This window comes from Olea europaea, chromosome 10 (assembly GCF_002742605.1).
Source record: "Olea europaea var. sylvestris chromosome 10, O_europaea_v1, whole genome shotgun sequence".
Taxonomy (NCBI): domain Eukaryota; kingdom Viridiplantae; phylum Streptophyta; class Magnoliopsida; order Lamiales; family Oleaceae; genus Olea; species Olea europaea.
In genome coordinates this window covers 37647325-37672541 of record NC_036246.1, presented here as the reverse complement: position 1 = coordinate 37672541, position 25217 = coordinate 37647325, and the positions used below count along the sequence as shown (strand labels likewise).

At 34.7% G+C, this 25217-nt stretch overlaps 1 protein-coding gene across 4 annotated transcripts; it reads right to left on the bottom strand.

The window, feature by feature from the left end:
- Window positions 1-99: 99 nt before the first annotated feature.
- Window positions 100-25217, bottom strand: LOC111402114 (transcription factor TGA2.2-like). Of its 4 annotated transcripts, XM_023030189.1 has the most exons (10): window positions 25035-25211; window positions 19964-20026; window positions 19101-19289; window positions 18836-18901; window positions 18699-18758; window positions 4666-4743; window positions 4508-4559; window positions 2675-2946; window positions 1223-1468; window positions 100-778 (listed from the first exon to the last, which is right to left on the bottom strand). In XM_023030189.1, the coding sequence occupies exons 3-10, from the start codon at window positions 19164-19166 to the stop codon at window positions 632-634; spliced, it is 987 nt and encodes a 328-aa protein (XP_022885957.1). In that variant the 5' UTR covers window positions 19167-19289; window positions 19964-20026; window positions 25035-25211; the 3' UTR covers window positions 100-631. The 4 variants fall into 4 exon arrangements, with proteins under 4 accessions (XP_022885957.1, XP_022885955.1, XP_022885958.1 ...); XM_023030187.1 differs by lacking the exon at window positions 19964-20026 and having other exon boundaries at window positions 25035-25217; XM_023030190.1 differs by lacking the exon at window positions 19964-20026 and having other exon boundaries at window positions 18836-18895.

Below are 25217 nucleotides of genomic sequence, written 5' to 3'. Positions count from 1 at the left end.
GTCTTTAAAGACAAATTTTGTCCAAATATTATTCTAACATGGATAGAAACAAGGAGAAAATTGACAAAATAAATGCAGAAAGAAGCAACGTTGAAAATGTTCATTTCAATTATCAGGTAATATGGTTAAATAAGAAGTGTAGTGTGACAATAGACACGTCCTTTGACCGACACCCTATAACTCACTAGAATTTGTGGAAAATAGCAATGTTGTCTAAGTCAATGGTCGACCACTTTGATCGAATTTTGAAAAATCATTCTCACCACTTCAGAACAGTGGAGCTTTCCATCAAAATACACAGTGCTCACACGAAGTTATCTTGAAGGCAAACACAATGTTCTAATCTATAATCTCACTTGAACTATGGGGATTAATTATATGTATAGATCTAACCATCTTTCCCTTTTTCTAAATACATTAACATTGGTTGTGATCAATTACTTCAAGTCTTCAACTAACTGAAAATGGAAAATTATACAACATGAGATGAAGCTGCAGTAATGATGATGATGGGCAAGAACACTGCACTGAAACCGTCTGATGACTCCTGGCTGCCTCCAAAGTATCATAAACAAACAAACCAAGTTGCATTTGTAGAATACATCATTGAGAACCGGGCAAGATCGAGAAGTTACTCACGGGGACGGGCAAGCCAAAGAGAGCTAAGTGCTCGAAGCCGAGAGAAGTAGTCGTTGATAGCAAGTAGAGCGCGAGCTGATTGCCGGGTTGTCAATATACTATGCATTCGTTGCAAAGTCTGTTGCCGCAAATTGTCAGCCTGCAATGCCAGTAAGGCTTCATCATCATTCATCAGAACATTCGCTTACGATATAATTCATATACCATAACAAATGCAAAACTGATGGAGAGTACCGCATTGTTATATCATATTGCATTGCTAGTAACATGGGTTGTGGAAACAGTAATTTATTCGATAAGCACTAAAATGGTAGTAATAATAGAAACAGATATGCTTCCATAAACCTCCATTTATGTAAACTCCAATCGTAAACAAAGAGTTGGAGCAGTCAATCTATCAAAAAATATGTGGAAAGTTCTATATGCTTCAACACAACTTCTCATATTTACAATCTGTGAGCCCAGATGATCTCTTATTGGGTTGGGCGAGGGGGGAAGAATTAAAATGCACGATGAAATGGGTACTGGCTAGGGGATAGGATTGATGACAGAAAACGAAAGGTCCTAAGAGCAAAAAGATAACCTGACGAATGAAACCTTCAAGAGTTCCCAACTTCCCCATAGCCATTGCCATTTGACCCATGTAGTTGCCAACATTTGCTGTCGAAGTAGAAGGGCCAAGAGAAGCAGCCAGTGTTTCAGCCAGAGACTGCTGCAACGCTTCCATTCCCTGTGATAAGGCGTCTTCAGCCTGTTGAGAAGACTGTTGCAAGTTGTTTATTGACACTAACTGCTGCTCAGTCAATGGCTCTAACTGATTTATAAGAAGCTGCAACCAGGTATCAAGTCTTAAAACTAATATAACAAATAGAAAAGGTGGGCATTTTAACTATTGTGACAATGAGAAAACAAAACAAACAAGCAAAAAGATATGAACCATCAAAATTTACTCTAGGAAAATCATCATCATCATTTTCAGGGAGTAAAATGACATAAGCACAGTTGCACGCCCAATAAGGAGAGGAGAATTAATTCAATGTAGTGTATAGTCACGAAAACAACATAGAGAATCCAATAGCTAACCCTTTGACCATATTGTTTAAACTAGATAGAGAGCTCAAAACGCAAAGCTCCGCAAATACTTGAAATCTTGATATTCAACAAAGGACTATGAACACCTTAGAACCAAAATAGCATGCAGGTGGAGCACATAGAAGCACCAGGCGTATCTACTTCTATCAAAAAAAGCATCATGAAAGGTTCTTAGTAAGGTAAACAGGGTTTGCATAATTTTACTAATAACTTCTCTTAGAAATGCAGAACCACCATACAGACATCCAGCAGTACCAAATACAGAAAAATAAATGAATCTCCCCACATAATTATGGTTCCCTATAATCATTTCTTGCCATAAGTTGCGCTCCAGTTTTGATCTACATGAGCTAAAAGTAACTCAAACATAGCTAAATTTTCCAATATGTCCATCTTATCAGGGGAGATCTGTAGAGTCTAAGGGAGGGGACAAACTTTTTTTTTAGCAGAAACACCATCAACGCCTAGGCTGCATTTTTATGCAGCATTATGCCTCAACCTAGACCCAGTGAGGGAGTTTGGTTTTCCAGACCCTCAAAAATACAGATATGATTTTAAGTAAGTTTGGGTTTTCTGTGAGGCAGTAATGTAGAAATACTAGTCTGGGAAGTCTGTGCACTCTCTACATTAACACTCTTATACACATTCATTCCCATCTCTACCACTGTCTTAGAATAGATACACTCACACGCCAAATGATAGAACAGGTTCTCGTCAATTATTTGTTCTATCCTCACATTATGCAATAATTATAAAATTTCCTGAACACATGGTTTCCTGTAAAATGAGGGTGCTACAGAGAGATGGGTGCAGACTTTTGGGATCTATTAGCACAAGTTGTCTGCCCTATCAAAGGGAGGAATGAGAATACACAGTCATCCTAAAAGAGTAACCCCAAGGTTGCTCGTGGACAAAAGCCTGATACAAACAATGTAACCCTCACCTTAAGAAGTTCAGATGAACGAAAACCACCAAGCCAGAGGAAGCACCTCTCTGCAGGTGTTTTCCACATGCCTGATAAAATATGGAAGACGTCAGCCTTTGCAGCATCCCCTTTTATCCTGAAAATGTCATCATAGTGTGCCAAGATGCCGTCCACAATAATGCGAAGTTCACCATCGCCCGCATGTGAATTGACTGCACCTCTTAGCTCATTAACCCGGCGGTTATGTTCCTCCAGCCATCGTGCATATTCAACATCAAAGGCCAAAGCACCTAGAAGTATAGGGTTTAAAGTTCATACTTTCATGGAACTCAAAGTTACTGAAATAATTAAGTTTGTAAAAAAAAATGAACTAATGTTACCAAGTTGGGTTACAAAAGCATTTAACTTACGGGAAAGTACCCAAGTTGACAAATTATTACGCCCACGTTTGAATCTCATTAGATTACATTTCATTCTTCTCTCTCCTATTTTTAACCACACAATTTTCCATAAAATAATATTACACGTAAACTGAAAACTTTTTTTTTTTTTTTTTTTTTCAACCACTCATTTTTCTAAAAAAACAATATTCCACCCATTTTCATTTCAAAAAATGGGGGCCAAACGGGGGCTACATCTCGGGATCTTTTGATATTCAAGCAACTAATGTAAAACATCAGAAGTATTAAAAATGGAGCATACGGGAAGTAGGAATACTATTCACTGGACTTTAACTTAATTCCTATACCCGTCAATTTTTATGTTCACCCTTATGCCAAAGTTCATAGCTCTAATGGGAGGGGCAAGAAACTGAACTCACAATTGGCTCCTTTAAGCACAGAAACCTCATTCAGCAAAAGCTTAAAATATTATCTGTATTTATGCAACTTCTTAAGAACGTGCAAGTAACTTAGCTCTCCAGGATTGACCTAGTTCAAGTTTAACTACCAGCACACAATCTAAATTTGTAATCCTGCTCCATCAACTAAATAAATTTATGCTTTACACCTTGATATTTACGAGTCACTGACATTCATTTTAATTTTTACTTGTTATTCTCCTGAAAACCGTGAGAACTTTGGTTTCTTTCACTCAACTCATTTTTTCTCTCTTTCAGTTCTCAGGAATACACATATTAATTACTGTGATGAATTCATAGCATGGTACTTTAACAATATGTCCTGCTTATAGTTTTGACTTTCAATAGAGCTAATACGTTTATACATTTCAATATATTCATTTTTTCATAAACGTTTCAAATAAAATTCATAAATGTTGGGTAAAGAAAATTGAAGGTTATACACGAAGCTTCACAAAAGCAGACCCACACAGCTCATCATCATGGCATCTAAAGTTTAATATTCACAAAGATCATGCCGAAAGAACAAAATGAAGAACTTAAAGCACCTCCAAGAATAACCGCCCCCTCAAAACTTCGATCCAAATTGTTAGAGTTCAACTCCTCTCCTTCAGTTCTGGAGTTCGTTATATATCACTATCAACCTCTTCATCCATGGAAAGTTTCAAATAAGTCCCCTCTCTGAAACTCCCTACTCCCTTCTAAAAACTCAGTTCTTAATTTCAATAGCTATTCAACCACCAGGCCATCAGTACTACCTCTAACCATTTCCTGAACCTCTTCATGCGCTCAGTCCATCAGTACTACCTCGTACAATGATTTCCCCCCTTTACAACCTTCTTGTAGCTTCTTCTCTTTCTTTTGGCAAATAATTTTTTTTTTTTTTTTTTTTTTTTAACAATGGAACAAAATAAATTTTATACCTGCTTTGAGCAAAAGAATAATTTAATATGAAATTCACAGTAAGATAGTCAAAAAGATGATAACTATACCATTTCCACCCATAGACTGAGCTTGCTCTCCTGAGCTTGAAATAAATATGCCCTTCAACAAAGAAAATATGTTCACTAAATTGAGAAACAACAAAGGCTTACTAGAAATAGGATATTCAGGGGGAAATCATATATGCAGTAACTAGAAAGAACAGAACCTGCTGTCTAGCTCGTTGGAGTTCCTGCTCAAGTTGTGTCAGCTTCATTCTGCTGCTTTCTAACTGTTGGACATAAACCTGAAGCCAGAATACATAAATATAAGATAGGTTGATGACATTGTCAAATGAAATGATAGTTTTGTTTGACCAGCATCTCTTGAGAAGACATGCTAAAATGCAGATTACGGCTGTAAAATTACCGATAGAAATTCAATTTTACGACACATCTGGTAAAATGCTTAAAGTCGGATGGGCGGTAGAAATGGTTTCTCTAGAGAGGGGGGGAATTATTGTTAGTTTGATGCCCATTTTTCGAGTAATGTTCTGTAAAATCACATTATGAATTTAAGTTTGTTTATTTGCGTGTTATAATTTGAAGTGATTGTCTAAGGTTCCATGATCATATAGGATGTCACAAATTGTATACTCGATGGATCGGGTATAGTAAGACACAATTTGTGATGTGATCAAAATTATGTCATTCACAATCGGTTCATAAAGTTGGACGCTTTATGTTGATAAGATTGTATTGTTCTTATTAAAATTTGTCTAGATCTTGAAATAGGAACAATAATGTATTTCGATGTACATTGAACAAGACCGCGTAGATGACTCATTTATGACCGTTTGAAATGAGACTCTACTTGATTATCAAACAGGTCACCTAAATCCTGAGTGAGTAATGTACATTTGATTGCTAGTTCAAGTTTTTTTAGATACCAATGAGTGAAGCCTTAAATAGAAGATTGATCTCGATGCTTTGGGAATCGGGCCGAAACAATTAGAGATCATATACTTACAATATTGAAATCCATTAATCATTGAGATGAGACGATCATCACTCTAAGGTATTTTCCTAAGCAAATTGAATCTGAGCTCAGTAGGTCGATGATGAGATTGTTGGACCTTACATTGTGATTTGATCACAACGAATTTGTCGTATGAAAATGGGATTTAGAGGGTAATACATGTTGAAGGGCAAAACGGTCATTTTGCCAGTTTCAACATATTGACGGTCAAATGGGGGTTGACTTGTGGAACGATAATTAGAGAATATTGTTATTGGATCATAATTTGCTCCTATAACTATCACTCGACTCGAGAGTGCAATCTTGATTTTTTGGTAGAATAAGCCGGGATTAATAGATGTATCTCAATTGGTCAAGAGTTGACCCAATTGAAAACATCGATTGGAGCTTGGGTCATGTAAGTCCAATTAGGTCCCTCCCTTGGCTAAATAAAAGGTGTGTGACTTAATTGGCCTACAACAATAAAGTCTTAAGGAAATTTGTGCAATTTTCAAACCCTAATAGCTCATTATAAATATGCACTTTATTGGCATATTTTGGATGAGATTTAGGGTTAGCCACTTTTCACATTCCCCAAAAAGGAATAACACCTAGTGGAGAACAGGAGAGAAGATCTAAGGGAGGAAGCAATTGGTTAGGCCATTAATAGCTCCTTCAAAAAGTTTATCATCTCCCCTTTCTATATATGTGAGGATTTTATAATCCAATGATCTCAAGGTCAATTAAATCCTTATTTACATGATTTTAATCTTCAAAAGAAAATTAATTTCCCATTGTGATGATTAAAATTCATTAACCAACAATTATGCCATCCAGTCAGTTTTATCAAAATATTTTCATCAGCTATATGTCGTCCTTTAGGATGCGAAGTTAGGTTGTTGCCATTTTTGAGAAACTTTCCAAAGACAATTGGTAGGAACCCTGCACGCACTTGGGACGGTGGATATAGAGAAACCATTAGGTTGCTTGGGATTTTGAAGAATAAGTAGAGGTAGTTTAGGAGTAGAGAGGAAGGGCTTGATTCTGATTTAAAATACATATCGCTTTCAAGGTTTCCTGTGTCACAATCTTCCTTATGGAACAGCGTAGTAAGAAGCAAGTATGGTTTGAACTCAAAACGATTGAGATTCCAAAAGAAATTGTCAAATGTTTCCTCAGTAACCCTTGGAAATTCATTAGTGGGATTTCCTTCCATTATCTAATGTACAAAATGGGATGTAGCTGAGGATTCCATTCTGGGAGGTGTCAATTTTGCTTGGCCACCAGCAATTGGAGGATGGCAGTTGATTCTACTCTGTTCGAGTCTTTATTCAGTCCTTGTATTAGGATGTGGAGAATACTTGTTATGGAATCGGAATTCTAGCAAATTATCTTCCATTTTGTATTTTTATGTATATAAAGCCTAGGCTATATTTGTCATTTGAATTCTAGCTTCAGGATCCAATTGTATTGCAGTAGGATAGCTAGATTAAATTCTTCTTTCCTTATCCAGATCCCATAATATTTATCATATAAACCTGTTTTTCCTCTGTAGCAGGACAGGAATGAGAAATAATTTTAATTTTTGATATGGTACCAGAGCCCCTTCAAGGTTCTGGGTATTTCTTCTCTATCAACCTTTATCATCAATTCTTCCATGTCAGCCTTCGTTGCTGTATTTCTCTTTCTATAGTACAATAGGGCCAAAGTTACTTTTGTTAAAAGAGACAAAAATCAAGAGTGATTCAGGTTGAGAAAAAGATGAGCAGAGAGAGTGAGAGAGAAGAAACGTATAGAGGATAATTTCAATACACCTAATATCAATAACAACAGTCTACATAACTGAAAAAATCCTACTCTGTATATGTTTAAATAGTTGAAGACAATATTTAAACAATATCTATGCAGCCATATTTAATAACTTAAGAAGCTTTTCAAGTGTCAACATGGAGAGACGCATGTCATGGGTTTGAGTTTTCAGCTACATGTGAGGAGGCGTGTTAAAGGCAATAAATAAATGATATCTATGTCACCATATCTACCAGCTTTATAACATCCAAAAACAACTTAGGCAGCCGTTAGAATTGAATTTAGTGGCTATAAGTAAGGTTTATTTATTTATTATTTATTTTTAATTTGGAGACCTAACTAAATGTTGACCATGACAATATTTCTGCTGAATAAATTTCTTGTGTGTCTTGGTTTTTCTTTATAGACGTTACAAGTTATTTTAGGATACAAAGTATACATGGAAACTAACTATTATGTACAAGGAAACTACCTAAATTGCAGTAAGTAAATAATTTCTAAATAACTTCTAATAATACACGCTAATAGACCAATAGTTTAGGACCATAGAACAATTTCTTTTACACGTGCAGATTTTTCCATGGCTAAATCTTAGTAATATGATTGCATAATTGATTTAAATATCGTACATCAATTAACCTAATTAATTGGTTAATGTTGTAAATGGAAAGTCCATTAAAGTTTATTGGTGAATGACATTTGTATCCCTATAGCACTAGAAATTATTACCATTGTATCCCTGATTCTTACCTATAAATATAGGGCTTTGGTTTTCAATAATACACACAAAAAGTTTATTGAATTTTCTCTATTCTCTTTTCCTCTCATTTTATAACACGTTATCAATAGGAAACTCTTAGAAGGTAGTAATTTTTTTTTTATAATCATTTATCACGTATATCAAAATTAATTTGATAATACGTGAATTTTACATATACAAATGTTGAATCTGCAATACGTGATCTCATCTTTCTCGATCATTATGTTTTCATTGTACCTCTCTTTGAATTAATTAATATTTTTTTTCCTTTACATCAATCCACGTGCATTTTTATGATATATTTATGTTAAATCAATTGATATGCATTAATTCATGTTCCTATACCCTCCTTATATTTAGATTAGCCTTTTACGTTCTACACGTGCTTATAATTTTTTTTTGGTTTAATTAGTCAATGTTCTTTGTAAGCAAGCTTAAATTCCAGATCTCTATTTTGGCTGATTCCATATATATATAATATACAATTAACAAATAACTGTACCTAACTCATCTTTTCTCTCAAATCCATTAGTTTCTGCAAATTTCATGCCTTAATTGATTAATACTAATTCAATTCTTTTAATTGCACATAATTAGAATTTCGTGCCATAATATGTGAATAAGTTTCTAAATATCACTTTTTGTGTTTCACTCGACTCACGTTATTAATTCAAAATAATATTTTACATGTATTTGTATATTAATTAATGGTGAGCAATTGGATGTATTGTAATTTTTTTTTTATGTTTAGTTATGAAACATTACATTAAATTTATTTTTAATTGTTGTTGTTCCTGAAGTAACACAACATTATAATTAATATTCCAGAAGAATATTAATCATAGATCTATTCGTTGTTGCTCCAAAAGTAGTACAACATTATAAGAATATTATTTGCTCCTGAAGAGCATAAATTATAACTCTCAATATTCCAGAAGAATATTGACATATTGCACTTGAAGAAATAATAACAAAATATAATGTGCTCCAGAAGTAGCATATGTTTCGAAGAACATATTCTTTCAAATTAGTGTTTATCCCTAGAGGAAAACACGTAACTTAAAGTCATGTTGATATTGACTATTTGATTAACAAGTGATGATTAATCATATTCTTCGAAACTAATTGTATTTTTTTATTGTGTAGTTAAACAAATGGCAAGCATTACGAAACTTGAGTTTGCTGCACTTGACATATCTGGTAAAAATTATATGTGATGGATACTGGATGATGATATCCATCTCGTCTCAAAGGGTCTGGGAGAGACAATAAAAGAAAGAAACAATGAACCCCTGCAGGATCGTGCAAAAGCACTCATTTTCCTCCGTCACTATCTTCACGATGGATTAAAAATTGAATATCTCACTGAGAAAGATCCACAAGTTTTTTGGAAAAAAGTTAACTGAAAGATTTGACAATCAAAGGACTATAGTCCTCCCCAAAGTCCGTTATGAGTGGATGCACCTTCGTTTGCAAGACTTTAAAACGGTTAATGAGTACAATTTTGAATTGTTCAGAATATGTTCAAAGTTGACTGTGTGGAGAAAAAATCACCGATGAAGATATGCTGGAAAAAATTTTCTCCACCTTTCATGCCTCAAATGTGCTCCTGCAGCAGCAATATCGTGAGCGTGGCTTCAAAAAGTACTCAAAACTTATATCTTGCCTACTAGTTGTGGAACAAAATAATGAATTGTTGATGAAAAATCATGGATTACGTCAAACTGGTTCTGTACCATTGCCTGAAGCAAATGGTACTACATTGTCTGAAGCAAATACAATATCAAGACAAGGACGTGGATGTGGACGCGGACATGGCCGTGGACGTGGACACGAACGTGTACGTGGAATAAATCATGGAATAAATAATCAACAAAGTTATCAACAACAAGGCAATAAATTCAAAAGGTACAAAGCAAACGAGAGTGGCAAATCTAAAAACGAACATGAAGAAAGTTGCTTTAGATGTGGAATGAAAGGGCATTGGGCACGTACGTGTCGTACCTCAAAACATCTTGTGGATCTCTACCAGAGATCAATCAAGGGAAAAGAAAAATTGGAGACTAATTTTGCTGATTATGATGGTCCAATTGATGTGACTCATTTGGATGTCTCCAATTTCTTTACTGATCCAAATGAAAATATTGACCATTTGGTTGGGGGTAGTGTGATAAAAGATATAGATTAATTTACTCGTATTTCTTTCGTTTTAAAAATTCAGTCTGAAATATGTTTTTACTTTTCCGCACAAAAATAAAATAAAATAAAACTCTATTATGCACCGTTTATTTCATGATATTAACTAATGTTTACTTCTTTAAATCTAAATTCAAGTTTTTTTTTAAAATTTTGTTTATTTTGTTATATTTATAGATTCATGATGGATAGTCAAGACAGCTGTTTAATTGATAGTGCAACTGCACATACTATTTTTCAAGACAAAAAATACTTTTTGGACTTAATTTTAGCTAAAAATAATGTTAACACGATATCGGGTGCGTCGAATATCGTTGAAGGCTCCGGAAGAGCTTGTATTATTTTACCAAATAATACAAAATTATATATTGACGATGCACTTTATTCTAGTAAATCCAGAAGAAATTTGCTTAGTTTTAAAGATATTCGCTGCAATGAATATCACATTGAGACGATGCAAGAAAATAATGTTGAATATCTTTGCATTACTTCTTTTGTATCTGGCAAGAAGCAGATAAAAGAAAAATTTCATGCACTTCCGTCTGGCATGTATTTTACATTTATGAAAATGGTCGAATCAAATAATGTTACGAATCAGAAGTTCGTTGATTCAAAAAGTTTTATACTTTGGCATGATCGACTTGAACATCCAGGAGCCATAATGATGTGTCGAATAATAAATAACTCACATGGACATCCTTTAAAGAACCAGAAGATTCTTTTATCTAATGATTATCCATGTGTAGCTTGTTCGCAAGGCAAGTTAGTCATAAGACCTTCAATTACAAAGGTCAATATTGAATCTCCAACTTTCTTGAAAAGAATACATGAAGATATATGTGGGCCAATACACCCACCATATGAACCATTTCGTTACTTTATGGTATTAATTGATTCTTCTATAAAATGGTCACATGTTTGCCTACTTTCAACTAGGAATGTAGCATTTGCTAGACTACTTGCTCAAATCATAAAATTGCGAGCACAATTCCTCGATTACTCAATCAAGACTATTCGTCTTGACAGTGCTGGTGAATTTAGATCACAAGCATTTGATGATTATTGTATCTCAATTGGAATTGAAATTGAACATTCAATTGCACATGTTCATACACAAAATGGTTTAGCGGAATCGTTTATTAAACGTCTACAACTTATTGCTAGACAATTACTTATGAAAACAAAACTCTCAACTTCTGTTTGAGGTCATGCCATATTACATGCTGCATCATTGGTTCGTATAAGACCAACTACCTATCATCAATATTCACCTTTGCAACTTGCATTTGGTTATGAACCTGATATTTCTCACCTACGGGTTTTTGGCTGTGCTGTCCAAGTTCTTATTTCACCCCCACAACGTACTAAAATGGGTTCCCAACGAAGACTTGGAATTTATGTGGGTTTTAATTCACCATCTATTATTAGATATCTTGAACCTTTAACGGGTGACCTATTTACTGCACGTTTTGCAGATTGTCATTTTGATGAAATGACTTTCCCAACTTTGGGAGGAAAACTATATCCTGAAAAACAAGATAGAATTTCTTGGAATGAGACAACTCTATCTCACTTTAATCCCCGCAGCAATCAATGTGAACAAGAGGTTGAAAAAATTATTCATTTGTAAAGAGTTGCAATTCAACTACCTAATGTATTTGTTAACACGAGAAAAGTGACAAAGTCATATATTCCAGCAGAAAATATTCCAGCAAAAATTAATGTCCCTGCAGGACAATCTGCTGTGGCAAATAAATCTCAAATACGTCAGAAGCGTTGTCGACCAGTTGGTTCAAAAGACTCTGTACCTCGAAAAAGAAGAGTACGGGAGAAAAACGAACCAAAAACTTCAGAAGAAATCACATTAGAAAAGATTGATCAATCAAATATTGAATGTACAGTTCCTGAAGAACCAGAGGTGTCCGAAAATAATGAGATCTCAATAAATTATATGATATCTCATAAATTATGGGAACGGAATAATATTGTTATAGACAATATTTTCGCCTTTAACATGGCTCTTGATATTATGCAAAATGAGGATCCTGAACCACAGTCTGTTAATGACTGTCGAAATAGAAATGATTGGCCAAAATGGAAAGAAGCCATACAGGCAGAATTGAATTCTTTGGAGAAACGAAAAATGTTTGGACTAGTAGTTCGAACACCTGAAAATGTAATCCATGTTGGATACAAATGAGTTTTTGTACGAAAGAGAAATGAGAATAATGAAATTACAAGATACAAAGCCCGACTAGTGGCTCAAGGTTTCTCCCAAAGACCGGGAATTGATTATGAGGAAACATATTCTCCCGTAATGGATACCATCACTTTTAGGTTCTTCATTAGTTTCATCGTGTCACAAGGGCTCGATATGCGCCTTATGGATGTAGTAACTGCCTACCTATATGGTTCACTTGACAGTGACATATATATGAAAGTCCTTGAAGGATTTAAGGTGCCAAAAATAAATGATACATGTCCGAGAACTATGTTCTCAATTAAATTGCAAAAATCATTATATGGATTGAAACAATCCGAATGCATGTGGTATAATCGCTTTAGCGAATATTTATTAAAAGAGGGTTATAAAAATGACGATATCTGTCCATGTGTTTTCATAAAGAAAACAAATATTGGATTTGCAATTGTGGCAGTTTATGTTGATTTAAATTTAATTGGAACTCCTGAAGAGCTCAACAAAACTGCAGATTATTTGAGAAATGAATTTGAGATGAAAGATTTGGGGAAAATCAAATTTTGTCTTGGATTACAAATTGAACATTTTTCAGAGGGATTATTTGTTCATCAATCTACTTATACAGAAAAAGTCTTGAAACGCTTTTATATGGATAATGCACATCCATTGCCATCACCTATGGTTGTTCGATCACTTGATGTGAAAAAAGATCCATTTCGTCCACTTGAAGATGGAGAAAAGATTCTTGGTCCTGAAGTACCATACCTTAATGCAATTGGAGCATTAACTTATCTTGTAAATTGCACTCGACTTGACATAGCTTTTTTTGTAAATCTCCTTGCAAGATATAGCTCTACACCAACTCAAAGGCATTGGAATGGTGTTAAACATATTTTTCGTTACCTAAATGGTACTATTGATATGGGACTATTTTATTCTCAAAAGTCAGGATCTGCTTTAGTGGAATATGCAGATGTAGGTTATCTCTCCGATCCACATAAAGCTAAATCACAAACAGGATATGTGTTTACACGTGGAAGAACAGCTATATCATGGAGATCTATGAAGCAATCCTTGACAGCAACATCCTCAAATTATTCTGAGATTATTGCAATCCATGAAGTAGGGCGAGAATGTGTATGGTTGAGGAATATGACCCATCATATCCAATCATCATGTGGATTGACTTCAACAAAAGATAGTCCAACAATTTTGTTTGAAAATAATGCAGCTTGTATCGCACAATTCAAGGAAGGCTATATCAAAGGCGACAGGACGAAGCTTATTTCTCCAAAATTCTTTCATACACATGAATTTCAAAAGAATGATGACATTGATATTCAACAAATTCGCTCAAGTGACAATGTGGCTGATCTATTCACAAAAGCGCGCCAACATCTACATTCAAGAAATTAGTTCATGAGATTGGAATGCGTCGACTCAAAGATTTTCAGTGATCAACATCAGGAAGAGTAGCTGTACTCTTTTTCCTTCGCTTAGGTTTTGTCCCATTGAGTTTTCTTAGCGAGGTTTTAATGAGAAAGCATTTAATTTTAATACTCCAAAAGAACTGTACTCTTTTTCCTTCGTTTGATTTTTTTCCCATTGGATTTTTATCAAACAAGGTTTTAACGAGGCAGATATTTTGTAATATGTCATTCAAGGGGGAGTGTTGTAAATGAAAAGTTCATTAAAGTTTATTGGTGAATGACATTTGTACCCCTGTAGCCCTAGAAATTATTACCATTGTATCCCTGATTCTTACCTATAAATATAGGGCTTTGATTTTCAATAATACATACAAAAAGTTTATTGACCTTTCTCTATTCTCTTTTCCTCTCATTTTATAACAGTTAACTATTATAGTTAGAGAAACTTTCATTTATTAAAATTAGATACATTATTTATGCATGTGCAATTAGCAATCTCATATTTTTATATGGTATGTTAGAATATTTATTTTGGTATAATTTAAATCATATGTTTAATTATATGGCAATACCATATTAGTAGCAATTATATATTTATTAATATCGTTAATAGGGTAATTAGTTGAGTGATTGATTACAATCTATATGGAAAAGCGTGTGGCATTAATAAGGGAATGAATGTTAGTATCAAAATAAGTAATAGGGTCAAACCTTAGAGACCCGTATTTATACCCCCTCGTATCACTTACACTCACACACAAACTTATCTTGTACTTTACATCTTTCTTTCTCTTAACTTATTTTCCACATACATTTTCAAACTACAAAGTTTAGCACACACGGTGTCCAAAAAATTTTGGAGTCAAAGTCTAACAAGACAATTTTCTCGATTTCCCTTTATCTTCTTCAATACAACTATAAGTGTAGTAGTACGAATTGTTCTTTCATTATTTAAATTATGAAAACTTATATTGTGAATATGATACGAAATCCAAGTTATAATTATGATAATGGTTCCATAATGTAAGTTCAAAGGACATAAGTTTAGAAACGTTACACACGAGAATTATATCCACGAAGTTTAGATTTTAATTTCCATGTTTCCATATGTATTTTATGATTTTCCGTATTTAAATATGAGACGAATTCGTTATTACTCATTTACTGAGATTTATATCTCACATGTATATACAAATTTTTTTACAGGTAACCAAAAAGGCGAGTTCGAGGCGATCGGAAGTAGATTGTGCTTGCGTGGGTGAAAAAGAAGGAATCAATTTTGTAGTTACGGATTTTAATAGTGTTCATTATATTTTTCTTAAAACTAATTTTAAATCCTCACATGTTAAAAGTTTATTATGTTTTTATTTTGTTTATGAAAGTATTCTTTTACAGTATATGTATAATGATTCCCAAGGTAAAAACTTGGGTCGTTACAATTAATTAGATTAAGAGATTCAACAAAATTTCTATTAAATGTAGAAAGTTAACAAAATAACATAAACAAAAATTTCTTAACTTAAACCTGATAATTATGAGAAGAATCAAAATAAAATCGATTAAATCACAATATATTTCTTAGTTCCAGTTCAGTAATTCAGTATTTCTAGCATTTTTCCATTTCCAATTGCATTCCATGCTCGATTATTTCCCCATCTTAGCAATGGCTTTCCAATGATGACGATCTTTTCTTCAAACTTAGCATCGAAAATGACCACCTAATGGCAATACAATGTAATATAGTTCAAATTATAAATGACACCAGCTAGCTCAGCAAAATAAAGGAGCACTAAAAATTGGAATTATGGACTCTCCTATAGAAACAAAAGTAATACGGAGGCTCGAATTGACTCTTTAAGGAAACAAATCAGCTACAGTGAAAACAAGGCTTTGATTTATATGGCTCATCTAGTCAAAGTAAAAAAGCATTAATTCCAAATAAAAAGACATAAGGTGAATGGGTTATAATTTTCATTATCTTAAACAATTATGAAAACCAGAATACTGTTAAAACAGGCTTGGTCTGAAGCAACACAACACTAATTAGCAGGCAATAGCCTGAGGTTAATGAGAAAATCATAGAAGTGGACAATTTCCTTGGGAAAAAAAAAATGCATAGCAGAGGTCCATAGCCACTGGAGTGTAAAACCATGTACTCAAACAAATTACAGAAGGGCACTCAAAAGCTATATGCCCTCCTGTGTACCATTGATGACGCACCATAAGGAAAACAGATAGGAGGTGACCAAAGAAGGAACATTTTCCTTAATAAGTTATTGCATTGAAGGTGTTAGAATCTCAACCTTGAATGCTTAACATGCCTATATCTGCCAGCCTATTATAGAGTTGGGGGATTGAACTTCACTAGCATATCAAATTTGGATTGAATTACAAGAAAACTATTCTTTCGATGGGTGTAGACATGCAAAAATCTTAGACCCAATCACTCCTGAGTAGATTGACACAGAAGTTGATGATTCAAACAGAGAGAAAAAAAAAAAAAAAAAAGTATGTAGTTGCTTGGTCAACAATGTTAAACTCGCATCCTCCCTCTAGGCGAAAGTAAACTAACTATCGGGTATGTCTCAAAGGAAAATAGAACTTACATATTTACATGTCCATATCCTGCTTTCTACTGTTTATTATAAAACAAAAATAAACATGTACCAATAAACATGGGGAATAAACAGAGAGAGATTTCAGCACTGGAAAAAGTAAAAAATACCAGAAACAATATGACACGTATACATGCATATGGTGTATGAAAACACTAGCAAAGGAAATTTTAAATGGATAAAATCCAGCTGATAGATTAGCCCCAGTAGATAATTAAACCTTGGATCCATGTATCGGTACATGTGTACATGGATTGATGGGGTTGTGAGTCATATTCAACCTGTCCTGCATGGTTGCCTCTAGGTTCCATCAGTGTTTCAGCCATGACCGAAATCCTTAGATGATAGTCACTGAACCCAGTTGGGAACATCAAGATGTATCATGTGTTCAAATGTGGAGTAAAGTGCTTGAAGTTGGGGTACGTGTACCTTTAATGAACTTTAGAAAGAAACTAGATAATATATAACGCTGGCAGGATCTATAATTTTTTTGATAAATAATTTGTAAGTTCTTCCACTATTAGATTTTACACAAATAAATTAATTTACTATTATGTAGAACCAAACTGTGATGAATAGCATCTATTTTCAGAGACAGAACCAAACTGTGATGAAAACACGTCTAAATTCAGAGACATAAGCATACATATTTCTACGTCGATTTTGAAAAATATCCAACAATAAAAATTACAAATAGAACTTTTACAGACACACATCTAACAGAATTATGGAAGTTGTTTAAGCCACATTACAATAATTCAAAGTTATCAGACCCAACTGGCCCATCAATCAGGTCAGGACGCTGGGCTAAATGGATAATGGAAATGGAATAGCGGTTAGAATGGTTAGGACACCTTATCTTTAGAGATAAAGAAGGGCAATGACTTTGTGTAAATCATCGTATTCCTACTACAAAGATAATGCATAACTATATCTATGATTTTAAAAATTAAGGTATGCAAAAGAAAAGTAAAATTGCTGTACTTTTACAGTAAGAAGAAAAATGTGCTATGTATTCTATCTTTTGTTTTTCTACAAATCATATCGATAACATATTTAATAATTTTTCTTCTACTATTTTTTACTAGTAGGTTATAGACAAATCCAAATATTACTTAAGTTTCATTTATTTTTCCTTTTTTCATGCAGTTTCAGGAGACGGATTGGTAATATATATTCCAGTGTATATCATAATTTCTAATTCCTGATCCTCTCTTTCTAATTTCCTTCCCCCCATGTGTATTATCTGTCATAATCAACTTACAAAGCATATGGCACCCCTCCTCTTCCTCTAATGTAATGTATACAAATATGAATTTATCAAGATCATCAGAATTCTATAAAATCATGTCATGTTTCCATTCAAATTATATTAATGATTTTCTTATTAAATCCAAGGATGTAGATAAACGACAAAACGAAATTATAGTTATTAACAAAGAGTACTCTCTAACAAAAGTTTAAATAATGATATAAAAGATATTATATCAGCCCTTTGAAACATGTAACTGCGTACTTTTGTTTAGATTATCATCATCATCATCATCATTATTATTATTATTCATTTATTTATTTTTTGCCATTTGCAACATACTAGAAGTTTTTAACTGTTTTAGGTCGATTATAGTAGTCATGAATTTATTCCTAGGTGCAAACTGAAAGCACTTTTATTTAATTAAGAAAGTCTTTCAGTTTTCTCTAGCTATAAAAATTGAATACTTACCTATATAAATATGTTAGCAATCAGTTATATCTATTTTAGAGGATATTGCAGACAGCAAACTAGTGCTAGCTTGGTGGAAAGGAACTTTGGTTATTACAAAAATGACCTAGGTTCGAAACACCCTACAAGCATTGTTGGAGTATATTTTATGAGATGCCCAATTTTATCAAACAGTGCCGCCGGTTTTACAGCAACCCTTTCAGTTTCTGGCAGGTTATGACCAATTCGACTGTGAAAAAGCCAACTATAGCTAACCACACAGAATCGCAGGTTTTGTACGTAACCAGCCGGTCATTCCGGTTCTGATAACACTGCAATAATTGTTAAAAACTACATATCATGCACTGGAAGTTAGAGCTGCTAGTTCAGCAGTTCAACCATGATTATAATGAAAACTTAGTGTATGCAGAGATGATTTCTGCAGTAAATCTGACAACATGCATTTATAAACGGTAACCAGCATTTGAAGCTAAAAAATCCAGGTACATAATGTGCACAAAACGAGAACCTACTTTTTTTCTCAAACGGCTTTTTCTCGCAGCTTCACGGTTTTGAGCGAGTCTGCGAAGCGTCTGCAAGAAGACGTCAAGATCATATATCTACATGGAAATAAGGATATAGGTGCACTAGATTTAGTAAGATCTCAAACCTTTTGATCCCTCGACTTATCGCTGCCATCAGAAGCTATCGTACCATGCGAGAGAGCATTCTGAAACTAAACACGAAACTAATGTTAATATTAAAGCAATAATAAATAATACGAGCTTATCATGCTAGAGGAATTGGAGAAATATGCACAACAGAAATGAAAACCTGACCATCTTTATATCAATTCACGATAATAAGTATATAAGTAAGTATAATAAAGAGAGAATTTTTCATAATATATATTGGAAAAGCATTTTGGACATTACCCTCAAATTCTTATCTTCGGTGTCAGCATCAGTCGAAGTATCAGTCCTAGGGCTGACATCTGCCATACTGGACCCTCCACAATAACTTAGATAAATACTTCAAACTAAAACAAGCATATGTCTTCACTCTTCTGTAGGAAGAGGATCAGAAACCAACGTCACTGGATAAAACTCTAATAGGAGGAAATTCTGCAAACAGAAAGAGAATCCCATGACTACATAAGAAACCTTTTTAGTGTTTTCAAAGCAGACAGACATTGATAAATATGATTAAAACAGTGAAGCACAATTCCAGCAATTATGCTGAGTTTAAGCAATTATTTTAGTGGTAAATTGTCTTGGTGGTGCATTTTATGGTTCAAGAAGCACAGTGATGCCGATTGCAATGAACAAACAATAAACAAGAAAGAGAAGGAAATAGGAAAAGATATGAGGGAAAGATTGAAAGTTTATTTAATATTCAAGTGTGTCTTCTTACAATCAGAGAACCTTAATTTATAGGTTTCAAATAGCAATGAAAGGCAAATTACGATAAAAAGGAAAATCTAATATTTCCTTTTAAAAGGAGACAGATTCACTATCCTACCAAAAACAATAAAATGTAATAATGAAGATTTGATCTTTAATTGATTTGATTCCGTTTACGCTAGAATATACTTTCCAATTTGCATCATTCCTCCTAGGATGAAAAGAACTCGACTCTGACGAGGTATAATCCAAGTAGGCGTGCAAAAGCGTAGCTTCCAGTCGACAGAACTCATCTCATCAATCTAAGTAGCATCACTAGGTGGACAACCTTTCCAACGCACAAGAAACCTACGAAAATCACCATCCTGTGAAGTAACAAACTGATGATCAAGTACCTCATCAATGATATCCGGCAGAGACAATGTGGTAACAGAAGCTCGAGGAGGCGGTCGATAAGACTGTCATGTAGAAATATTAGACGACAATACTGGAGGCTCGAAAGTGCCTCGATAAGGATATAAATCTGCTATTTAAAAAATAAGACTAATATTTAAGCGCATTGGCAACTCAAAGACATAAGCATTAGTTCCAAGCCGTTTAATAATGGGGAATGGACCTAGTGATCTAACATAAAGTTTCTTGGCAGCATGTTTAGGGAATTATTCAGGTGCAAGTCGTATCATGACATAATCGCTCACATTAAATTCTTTATGCTTATGGTGGGAATCGGCTAAGAGTTTATGATGATCATTGCTTGAAGAAATTTTACGTTTAATCTCACCATGCAAGTTACGAACATAATTAGCAAAAGCTTGAGCGGAGGCAGTAAGACGAAAATTGGTGGTTAAAGGAAGTAAATCAAGCGGCCGACGTGGAGAAAAACCCTAGACAACCTCGAAGGGGCTATGACCGGTAGGCCTATTAACAGAATTATTATAAGCAAACTCAGCAGTGGACAACACTAAAACCTAATTCCCCGATTTATCCCCAACTAAACAACTAAGTAGATTACCTAGAGTACGGTTCACAACTTCCATTTGACCATCGGCTTGGGGATGAAATGTAAAAGAGAACTTAAGCGCTATTCCAAACAGTCTCCATATTGTCTTCCAAAAGTAACTAACAAACTTAACGTCACGATCAAATACGATAGTAACCGGAAGCCCATGGAGACGAACAACTTAGCGATATGGGACGCATCAAAAGACTTGGAATGTGGAATGAAGCGTGCCATCTTAGAAAATCTATTGACCACAACAACAATGGAGTCATAACCTCTAGCTGTTTTAGATAACTCGAGAACAAAGTCCATACTAAGGTCACCCAAGGAGTATGAGGAACAGGAAGAGGAGTATACATCTCAGTATTTTGACGTTGTGCCTTACCCAATTGACACGTACAACATTAAGAGACAATGTAAGCAACGTCTTTCTTAAGGGATAGCCAATAAAATCAATCCTCAGCTAAGATGATTGTTTTATCTCGACCAAAATGACCAGCTAGACCCCCTGCATGTAGTTCCCAGACTAGGAAGTCACGAAGTGAAGTACAAGGATGCATAACTTGGTACCCTTGAAAAGATAACCATCTTTAAACAAGAAAGAAACATGGTCGCAAAAAGGATTCTCTAAGAGGTCCAGAAAGACGATGCCAAAATAAGAACAATTAGGATAATCGTCCTTCAAGCACTCAAATCCTACCACATTTGTGCTCAGAGAATGAAGTACCGTAGTGATATAACTAAGAGTGTCATCTGCTTTATTTTCGACACTAGCCAGATGATGGAGAACAAACGTGTACTCCAGAAGAAATTCAACCCACTTAACATGTAGCTCATTTAAATGACGCTGGGAGAAAAGGTAGCGAAGAGCCTGATGGTCAAAATACGAAACAAACTCCTGAGGCAATAAGGAAAACGTCTTGACTCTAATACCAAACTAATGCCGATTGCGATAACCAAACAATAAAGAAAAAAAGAAGGAAATAGGAACAGATATGAGGCAAGATTGTAGGTTTATTCAATATTTAATGTCTTCTTGCAATCAAAGAACCTCAATTTATAGGTTCCAAATAGCAATGAAAGGAAAATTATGATAAAAGGGAAAACTAGAATTTACTTTTAAAATGAGACAAATTCACTATCCTACCAAAAGTAATAAAATGTAATAGTGAAGATTTGATTCCATTTACGCCTAGAATATACTTTCCAATTTGCATCACGTAGATTGTAGTAAATTTTTAATATAAGAAAACCTCATAATTCGTGGTATTCCTACGTAGAAAGAACCATGGAATAAATACTGCTTGAAATAATTAAATTATCCTAAGTGACACAATCATTATATTTGTCTTTAGCTAATGTTGAGAAATGGAAACTATTGACAAATCCTTTCCTCTCTGTACCATTCCTTGATTCCACCTGAAACTATATTCACGTATTTGATAGTGTTTTATTCCCTTGCTTTCCTATGATTTATAGGAGCAGATTTCTATTTTAGTTACCCTTTTTTCGTGTAGAGTTTTATATAAACTATTCAATCAATACACAGCCTGCACAAGATGTATCAGAGATCTAGGCTTTTCCTTACGATTTCAACCAGTATTTCCTTGACCTTATGGCCTGAATTTCCAACAAAGTAACCAACCCTATCCCAGAATTATCATCCTCTTGAATAAAAATTTCAGAACTCTCTGAAACCAACCCCGGCAATGCTGATTCCATCATCATTGACTCCCAACATTCGCCAGGTGAATACAAGAATATGCAAGCCTCATTTTGACTCAAAACATCACTATTATTGATTTGGTTGATAAGTATAATTCTAACACATATCTTGGCTTCTAAGTAGGATCTTTTATTAATAATTTGAGTTTTTTAGATTCGATTGTTGTTGGTTTTTGTTCATTTCTATGATTGTAGGACGAAATCCATGAACTAAAGTTATATTGGTGAAATCAGCAAGACAATGTGAATAAATCAAGGTATTGAAGTGAAGATCAAGAACCGACCATTGGAAAGTGAGAATGGAGAGAAATTGAAGAAGAAGCAAGTTGACGTGAATGGTCGTCGTGAACATTGACATCATGCCAAGTTGCTGCCATTACAACCAACAATAAACTCATGTAAAGCCAAGCTCTCCACTCATCCCCAATGGTCGTCATGGACATTGACGTTATGCTAAGTTGCAGCCCGTCACGCTAAGACTTTCTGCATCACTTTAGATAATTTTATAGGAACTACATAATCTTTGTTGAGGGGCTTTATGGTTGACCAATTGAGGGTATTTCATTTGCTTTTTGCAGACGACACATTGATCTTCTGTGACGCAGATACTAAGAAATTTAGGAATTTGCGTCGTTTGCTCTTATGCTTTGAAGCTGTATCTGGTTTGAAGATAAATTTGGGGAAATCTAAGGCTATCACAGTGGGAGATGTCAACAACGTGGAGGAGTTGGTGGCCATATTGGGTTGTAGAGTTGCGCAGCTGTCTATGTCATACCTTGGGCTCCCTTTAGGAGCACGTTTTAAAAGTATATACATTTGGAACAGTATTACAGAAAGAGTGGAGAGGAGGTTAGCAGGTTGGAAACGTATGTAATTCTCAAAGGGAGGACGTCTTACCCTTATTAAGTCCACCCTATCAAATCTCCCTACTTACTTCTTGTCACTCTTTCCCATTCCCGTCTTAGTGGGAAAAAATTAAAGAGGATTCAACGGGAGTTTCTATGGAGAGGGTTAGGGAAGGAGAGGAAACTTCATTTGGTTAATTGGAGTGCAGTTTGTTCTCTCCTAAGGACAGGGGTCCTCGGACTGAGGAGTCTTGTACTGTTTAATAAGGCTTTGCTGGGTAAGTGGCTATAGCGATTCGGCGTGAAGAGGAAGAGCTTTTGGAAAGGAATTATAGAAGCAAAATATGGTGTTATGTAGGGAGGATGGTGCTCAGCCATTGATCATGGTCCTTATGGTGTGAGCTTATGGAGGTATATTTGACGAGGGTGGTGAGACTTTCAGAATAGATTGACGTATATCGTGGCAAATAGCAATACTATTAGATTTTGGGAAGATTATTGGTGTGGAAATTGACCATTAAGAGTGGAGTTTCCTTCTCTATACCGTGCTGCTTTGAGGCTATATGCTATGGTGAATGAAGTCCTACATATACATAATGAGAGTCTCAGTTGGAACATTGTTTTTGGAAGGGGTTTGCAGGATTGGGAGTTGAATCATTATGTGCTGCTTTTGACCTCGTTGTGTGAGGTGCACATCAAGGTCGAAGAGAGTGATTGTAGCAGGTGGAGGTTGGCACGAGATGGTATCTTCTCAGTTGACACTTATTTTACATCCTTATTGGGACCTATGAAGAGCTCATTTCCTTGGAAGATGGTATGAAAATGTAAACTACCCCCTCGGGTGGCATTTTTACTATGGACAGTTGTGAGAAGATAGATGTTAATAGTGGATAACCTCTGAATAAGGGGTTTTTATGTTACAGAATGATGCTATATGTGCAGGAAGAATGGGGAGACGATTGATCACTTGTTTCTTCATTGTGAAGGTGCTCGCTCCCTGTGGAACGATATTCTAGCTTCTCAACACATGGATTGGGTGTTTCCGCGGCATATGGAGGATGTACTGAAAGCATGGAGGAGAAAATTTCGTAATAAGGATAGCACGATTGTCTGGGATCTTATTCCAGGATGCTTCGTCTAGTGTGTGTGGAGGAAGAGAAATAGCCGATGTTTTGATGATCATACAAAGACAACTGAGCAAATTAAAGAATCGGTTTATATGACATTGCATATTTGATTTAATGCTACGGGTTTCACTCGTATAGACAAGTTGCCTAATTTTAAGTTGTTTCTTTCTTGTATTAATTGATAATTCACTTTTGTATTATCAGTGATTAATAAAATATTTGATTACCTATAAAAAAAAATTAAAAAATTATTTCAGCAAAGCAAAACCAGAACTTTTAGAAACATTCAGATCAGAAAATACAAGACCCAAGTCAAACCACTCCATGTATATCAAACCAACCGACTAAAGAACAACTAAAACAATCCTAATAATGACATGAAGAGATGAACCTCAAGAAAATGAGGATAAAAAAATAAAAACAACTTTTGAGATATAGAAGAATCGAATTTTCTGTGTGGACTTATTGTGAAAGAACACAGGGTTGATCAAAAGCCCACGTGAAATTTGGCAGTTCACAATATTCCCCTGCAAATGATAGCAACCCAACAAACAAGACTCAATAAAAGAAACCTCTAGGCTGTCGCTGGTGCTGATATTTATTTCTTGATTTCTTTATGCTGCTATCAGCCAATTTTGACTTATGGGTCCTTTCCCAGTTAATTTCCTCTAGGTGGAAGCTTCGATGTGAAATCCCTTTCATTTGTATAAATAAAAATATAAAAGAAGAGAGAAAGGAGGGGTGCATTAGAGAGCAAGTGCCAAAGTACCTGGAGTGGAGAGGGAGTAGATAAAACTACCGGTCTGCGAAACAAGAATTGGGGAAATTGCTCGATCAATTTCGGATTAAAAACTCTCTCCCACAATTTTACAAGTCGTTGACTAATTTTTTTACTTGCAACTCTAGCCTTCACTCAATGAACACCTGGGAGGTTTTTTTTTTTTTTTTTTTT